Source organism: Cebus imitator, unplaced genomic scaffold (genome assembly GCF_001604975.1).
Source record: "Cebus imitator isolate Cc_AM_T3 unplaced genomic scaffold, Cebus_imitator-1.0 Scaffold843, whole genome shotgun sequence".
Lineage (NCBI taxonomy): Eukaryota > Metazoa > Chordata > Mammalia > Primates > Cebidae > Cebus > Cebus imitator.
This window is the reverse complement of record NW_016108158.1, coordinates 190,598-197,382: the sequence shown is the minus strand read 5'-3', so window position 1 is coordinate 197,382 and position 6,785 is coordinate 190,598. Positions and strand designations below refer to the sequence as shown.

Genomic DNA, 6,785 nt, shown 5'->3' with positions numbered 1-6,785 from the left:
ACGGATTCACTTTCCAGTGCCCGAGCCTCACTAGGCGTTACACCCACGTATGCTTTTTTCACGGATTCACTTTCCAGTGTCCAGCTGATCACCCGTGTCCTGTTTTTCCTGCTCTTTTTTCTTTTGACGCGTCATGTTTTTAATTTGAGTGGCCTTGCTGAGGGTTGGAGCCCAGTTGTGTTAGAATCCTCACTCAGGCAGGGGTGAGGGGTGGGAGACATTTCTGTCTGAATGATACCATTAGTTATTGACAGGCTATTCCAAACCCTTTCCTTTGTTTGGAATCGGATGCCATGAGAAACTGTGTGAGGAGAGCCCAGTGAGCTCTGCCCTCCACCCTTCCTCTGCCTGTGTCCAGCTCATGGCAGGGCCTGGCACCCCCACGTCCAGATTCATAGGAAATCTGCATCATGACAGTCCTGCAGCCAGGGAAGGTGAGTCAGGCGCCCAAGGGGCCCCATCTCCCTGAGAGGCCTTACTCCACACATTAGAACTTCAGTCGCGTGGGTGAGGACAGACGCAGCCCCCTTGGGAGAAACCAGTGTGCAGGTAATTAAGAAATGATTCACTTGGTTCTCTCCCAGGTGAGAAAGTTGTTTTTTTTTTTAAACTAACTTTATTCTTATTCAAGTGGTTTCATTTTTTTCTCTGAACTTGGACTATCCTAACTGCCAGTTAGCAGATGGGAGTTTTATATAACAGCAAACTTGCACTCTTAGGATACTCCTGTAAGATTATATCAGAATTCATAAGTTCTCCGATTTTTAGATGTTTGAACAGAATCTTCAAGTTGCTGCTCAGATAAGTGAAGATTTGAAAACAAAGGTACTAGTTTTGTGTCTTCAGCAAATGAATTCCTTCCTAAGCAGGTACGTCTTTTTGCCAGTGTGCTAATTTACAAATTGAACGTTTTTAAACATTAAAAGCAAAAATGTCTTGATCCTACTATGCTTGTTATATATTAAAAAAAAAAAAGCCTGTGGATTCCCCACGTCTCCTCCTTGTGTTCTTTAGAGACGCAAAGGGATGGAGTGGAGCTTTTGCTCCATCTGCCCCTTGAGTGGACCACATGCTTTGGGCTCCCAGGGCTATGGGTTGTGATGTCCTTAGTGATGTGCCGGATGACGTCAACTCTGTTGGAGTCAGCCTTCTCCTGTCACCTGTTCTGAACTTCCTGCAGGTGGGGATAGCAACTCCCAGTGCAGTGCCCACTTCGAAGTGGGGAGGGTGCCCTTGGTGGAAGGGTTCCAGGCAGCCATGACCTGGCATGTTCCCTTCCCCATGAGTTTTTGATGATGATTTTCAAATCTGTGTAGATATGAAAAAAATGGGTTAAAAAACTGGGTTCACCCATCGTGCAGTCCACAAGCTGTCCCCTCCAAAGCCCCCTTGCCTGATCTGTTCTCCCCTGCCCATTCCGCTCGCTCTCTGCTGAAGTACCTTAAGGCAAACCCCAGGCACTGTGGCGTGGTCTCGCGACCCTCTCCAGCCGCTGCCATGCCATCAAGTCAGAGGCACATGCACAGTGACTCCATGGGGTCATCCAAAGCTGAGTCTGCATTTGGGTCTTATCTCAAGTATGTCTTTTGATAGCTGTCACTCAGATTGGACTGCATTGCATGAGGGCTTAGGGTTCCTAGGCCTCTGGTTCAGGAGAACAGCCCCTTCCTTCGTAAGCCGCTGGCTTGTAGATCTCTGTAGAGAGATGTCCCTCGGCCTCATCCTTAGTCTGCCGTTAGCCCCAAGCCAGACGTTGTCTCTGCAGGCTTGGATCCCACTTACTGGCAAGTGTGCCGCCACAATGTGGCACATCAGGAGACGTGGCAGCCATAGGTCCTGTCCTGGGGGCTTAGGTACTACAGCCACGCCACCCACTCAGAGTTCCCTTCTGCCATCCATCCATGGGGTCATGGCCAAGTCCCCGCTGGCCCTCCATCCACAGCCGAGTCTCCATTCGCCCTCCATCCATGGCCTAGCCAAGTCTTAGCCGAGTTCCCACTGGCTGCCTATCCACAGGGATCATGGCCAAGTCCCTATAGGCTGTCTGTCCATGGGACTTTTGGCCTGAGAGTTTGTTTCTTCAGGGGTAAGTGTTATTTATAAGGTTAGATTCTTCTATAAAGAGAATGTTCCCTGGTCACCCTCAGCTTTTTGATTACCTGAACCACACTTTGGACAGAAATGTGAAGTTATTTCCTTTTAATTGGCAGTTTTCACTTTGCTCCTTTCTTAACATCTCTTAAAACTAGAAACGGTTTTTGTTGTACAATTCTTTCACTTGCATACGTGCTTGAGAATCTCCACAATCAGTTTAAAAAGAGTGTGTTGCTCTTGCAGTAGTTTGTGTTCCTGAGATTTCAAGTGTCTATTTTTAATTGGATTACTTCAGGGACAGTTTCTGAGAGGGACATTTTCCCTGACATGTGATGATGTTCCTGACACTATGAGTTTCTAGGTGAATCATATAGTAAATAAAATAATGCTTTTCCAATTTCTCACAATCAAATATGTTGTATATTTTTACAGTCAGCCTCTGAACGATATTTTTTCTTTTTCCTTTTTTCAGTTACTTTTTATCAACTCCTCAACATTTTTATATTTTTTAATTGAAAAAATTGAAAAGCGATGTGTTAAAATTTTTAATTACCCTTTTCCTTCCCCTCTGACTGCTGAATTTCATGCCTCTGTTTGGTGCATCCAGATCCAGGGTCTCATGAGGTTGCCCATGCTGGAGCGCAGTGGTGGCTCACTAGCTCTCTCCTGGGCTCAAGCGGTCCTCCTGCCTCAGCTGCCTAATGAGCCATATTTTAAAGCCTCAGGTGAAATTATTTTTTAATAATACATTTAAAGTGATCAACCTCTCTGTCCTTCCATTAATGTGGATCATCTAAAGATTGTTTTATTTTTAGAGGCTCACCCTGTCAGACATTAGTGATGTGAAATTTCAGGCCGGGCACGATGTCAGCGTGGTGTTGGCCTTAGTGCTGTCTGACAGGAGTCTGTCTGTCCTCAGATATAAAGATGAAGCGCAGCTGTATAAAGAAGAGCACCTGAGGAATCGGCAGCACCCGCAATGCTACGTCCAGTACATGATCGCCATCATCAACAACTGCCAGACTTTCAAGTGAGCCGGCCGGGCGCCGCGGCGGGAGAATGGTGGGGGGGGGCGGGCCCAGCTGCTGTGTTGAACCTGAACTATTTCCTTGCAGAGAATCCATAGTCAGTTTAAAAAGAAAGTATTTAAAGAATGATGTGGAAGAGGGTGTGTCTCTGAGCCAACCAAACATGGACGGGATTTTAGACGCCATCGCGAAGGAGGGCTGCAGTGGCTTGCTGGAGGAGGTCTTCCTGGACCTGGAGGTGTGCCTGGCTCTTTCCTCCTGCCGTTTCTGGGGCCGACGCATGGGGCTTCCTCACTGCCGTCTGGGACATGGGCTATAAACTACCGTGTGGACGCCATCCCGGGAGCTGTGCCCTTGCATTCAGGTTAAGTCGCTTAAGCACCTCCATTTTCCATGACGCTGCGTGCTTCCTATGATGCAGGTCCTTCTTATGCACACAACTCAGTAGATTCATCCAGTAAGTATTAAGGACATCAGACAATTTAGTGGATTACAAAATAGAAACAAACATGTAGGGACCTGTCAAAAAGCCAGATTGAGAGTGCGCGCACACACACCCCTCACCTCACATAGATCTGCTCGCTTTCAAATACAAACACACACACGAACAAAAATCATTAATAAAATGAATTTAACAGTGTATCAAAGGCAAAACCTACCATGAAATGTAGTGATTATTTCAGAAATGCAAAGATGGTTTAGCATGATTTAGATATATTGGCAGAAGTCAGAATATATTTTAAAAATAAGGCCATGGCCATCTGGGGATACTGCTGAAAAGGGGTTCCTGGGATAGGTGGTGGGACTGGTTGCTGGCTTCATCAGCGTCTGGCTGTGCAGGAGAACGGAAATGCGCTTGGAAGTGTCACCAAAGTGGCAGACACTTATACTTTTCACAAAATGACTTAGCAAGAAGGAAATATTTACATTTGAAATTATTTCAAAATTTAAAAAGAAAATATAGAAAAATGGACAAAGGACATGAACGGCCACTTCATAGAAACAGCAACACCAGTGTCCTCAAGATGAAACTAGATGCCCAACCTTATCGTCAAAGAATGACGGCTGAACAGGGTCTGCCACTCAGTGGGACGGCAGGAACCAGAGACATGGGTGCCACTTGGGGCTGTGGAGCGTGCGGGAGAAAGGGGCTTTTTATATTTTCTGTTGGCCTGAACTGGTTTGGGTTTTGGAGGGCAGTTTGGAAATACAACCATAGGAGTTTTAATTTTTATACTTTTTGACTGAAAAAGTCAACTTTAAGGAATTTCATCAGAATTATACAGATTCACTGTTGCATTATCATTGCAACATGTGAAAAAAATTTAAATGTCCGTCAGAGAATTGGGCAAATAAATGTGATAAGTATATGTAGCCGTTAAAGGTAAAATGCATCCATGCACAGATACGTCCATCTTTAACACGTCATTTTGTGAAGCCATCATAGAAATTATAGTATAAATTTCCTATACTTAAAGTACACATTTGCAGATTATATAATCGAATTTTTACCTGAGTACACATGCTGTTGTAATTGCAAAAGCAGTGCGAAGACGCTCGGAAGTGCCTGTCCACGCGCGCACTCCACCTCCTGGGACGTTGAGGTGGTGAGTTCTACGATCTGTTTCTGCTTTTCAGCAACATCTGAATGAATTGATGACGAAGAAATGGCTATTAGGATCAAACGCCGTAGACATTATCTGTGTCACCGTGGAAGACTATTTCAACGACTTTGCCAAAATTAAAAAGCTGTATAAGAAGGTAAGAAGCTGGGACCTAGTCCCCTAGTCACCTTCACGCTAGGGCTCACCTCGCACCCTGCTCAGAATTCAGCACCCAGCGAGTCCCTCCGTGAAAATGAAGTCTCTTGTCCTGTCAGCCCAAGGGAGGCAAGAGGCCTGCGGACACTGCCTCCCTGGTTCGGGGCTCCGTGGCGCCCACTTGAGGTGGAGGGAGCCGTGATTCCTGGACAGGCCCCCATTACCCATCTTAGCTTCTTGCCCTCCTCTCACTCTGTGCTGCCCCAGGGGTTTCTTTTCCGCCGCAGGTCCAGGTTCTCTTTCCTCCAGAGTGCCTGCCAGTGTTCCAGGCACTGCGGTCATTATCAAAGGGCGGCAGCAGCCACCAACACCGGCCCTGTCTGTGGGCCGAGTGCCGCTGTACGGCCCGTGACTCACACCCGCCTGCTAGGCCTGGAGCTGGCCTGCTGCAGGCTCCCAGTCGTGGTCACTGTTCCCACACCGAGCTCCTGCTCCTTCTTTGTGGTGAGATGGCCACAGCTGTGGCAGGGCAAGGAGGAGTGGACTCACAGCCTCCGGGGAGCCGCTGGGAGCCGTGGCCTGGGTTTACATGAAAGCGCTCGTGGTGCTAGAGCTGTGGAGCCTGGGGCCCACTGCATGTTTCTCTCCAGAGGATGACGGCTGAGGCACACCGGCGTGTGGTGGTGGAGTACCTGCGGGCTGTCATGCAGAAGCGCATTTCCTTCCGGAGCCCCGAGGAGCGCAAGGAGGGTGCAGAGAAGATGGTCAGAGAGGCGGAGCAGCTGCGCTTCCTGTTCCGGAAGCTGGCGTCCGTGAGTGTCGCCCCAGTGCTGGTGTGGAGAAGGGATTTCAGCCTCCGCCCTGGGACTTTGAGGCCAGCAGATCAGAGTCCACCTTGTGTTTGTCCGGCGGGGAGCCTGAGTGCAGATGCTGCCCGACCTTGTGGTCGGACACGAATGACCGGGGCAGGCGGGGGCAGACGCCCGCAGTGCTCGGTGCCAGGCTTCCAGCTGCCCACAGCTCCCTGCTGGTCACCTCCCACTGACTCGCTGCTCACCCCAGGCCCCTGTCCCATCACCAAGGTTTCAGAGTCAATCCTGAGGGTCAGGGGAAGAGGGAGGTGCCCAGTCAGGAAGGGGCTCAGCCAGAATCCAGCTGCCCCAGTGGGGAGGACAGCCGCGGTGGTTCCTCACGTTCCTGCTGCCTGCCAGGGCTTTGGGGAAGACGTGGACGGGTACTGCGACACTATCGTCGCCGTGGCCGAAGTGATCAAGCTGACAGACCCTTCTCTGCTCTACCTGGAAGTCTCCACTCTGGTCAGCAAGTATCCAGACATCAGGTAGGGGATGCATGCCTGCCTTGGAACCCTGGAGAGGAATGGGGGGTCCTTCCTCCTGTCGCTGGGCGGGTGGAGGGTCATGGCTCACAAGGTCAGCCCTGCAGCAGGGCAGGCATTCAGGCACAGCACAGCGGGGCATGTGTGAGGAGCAGAGCGGCCTTGTGCTGCCTCCCAGCCAGCCTGGGCTGCGTGTGGGTGGGCGGAGCTCCGGGACACACCCAGGCCAGGCAGCAGGGCCGTGGTGCAGTGGGGCAGGGCTGTGACTCTGCTGTGTCTGGTGGGGAAGGCTTGGCCTGTGCGGGGCCAGTTAAGGAAGTCTCTCCTCTGTGCTTATGGTGGACTCAGGAGGGTCCGAGTGCCGCTTGGACAGGACAGGATGCCCTCCGAGGATGTGATTGCAGGGAGTCCCAGTGCCAGGCCCAGGGAAGAGGGCCCATGCATGCCCTCACCTGACATACTGGCCCCAGGGCCCAGGGAAGGGGACCCACAGCACACCCTCAACCACCATGCTGGCTCTAGAGAAGGGAACCCACACACACCCACACCTGCCATGCTGGCCCCAGG

At 50.4% G+C, this 6,785-nt stretch overlaps 1 protein-coding gene across 3 annotated transcripts in view; it reads left to right on the top strand.

Moving 5' to 3' along the window:
* EXOC3 (exocyst complex component 3) overlaps positions 1-6,785 on the top strand; it is a 26,985-nt gene that overhangs the window by 17,702 nt on the left and 2,498 nt on the right. For all 3 annotated transcript variants that reach the window (XM_017520498.2, XM_017520497.2, XM_037735571.1), the window contains exons 7-12: positions 769-869; positions 3,014-3,124; positions 3,210-3,360; positions 4,761-4,883; positions 5,533-5,694; positions 6,094-6,221. In XM_017520498.2, coding sequence (XP_017375987.1) covers positions 769-869; positions 3,014-3,124; positions 3,210-3,360; positions 4,761-4,883; positions 5,533-5,694; positions 6,094-6,221 — 776 coding nt within the window. The remainder of the gene's footprint in view (positions 1-768; positions 870-3,013; positions 3,125-3,209; positions 3,361-4,760; positions 4,884-5,532; positions 5,695-6,093; positions 6,222-6,785) is intronic.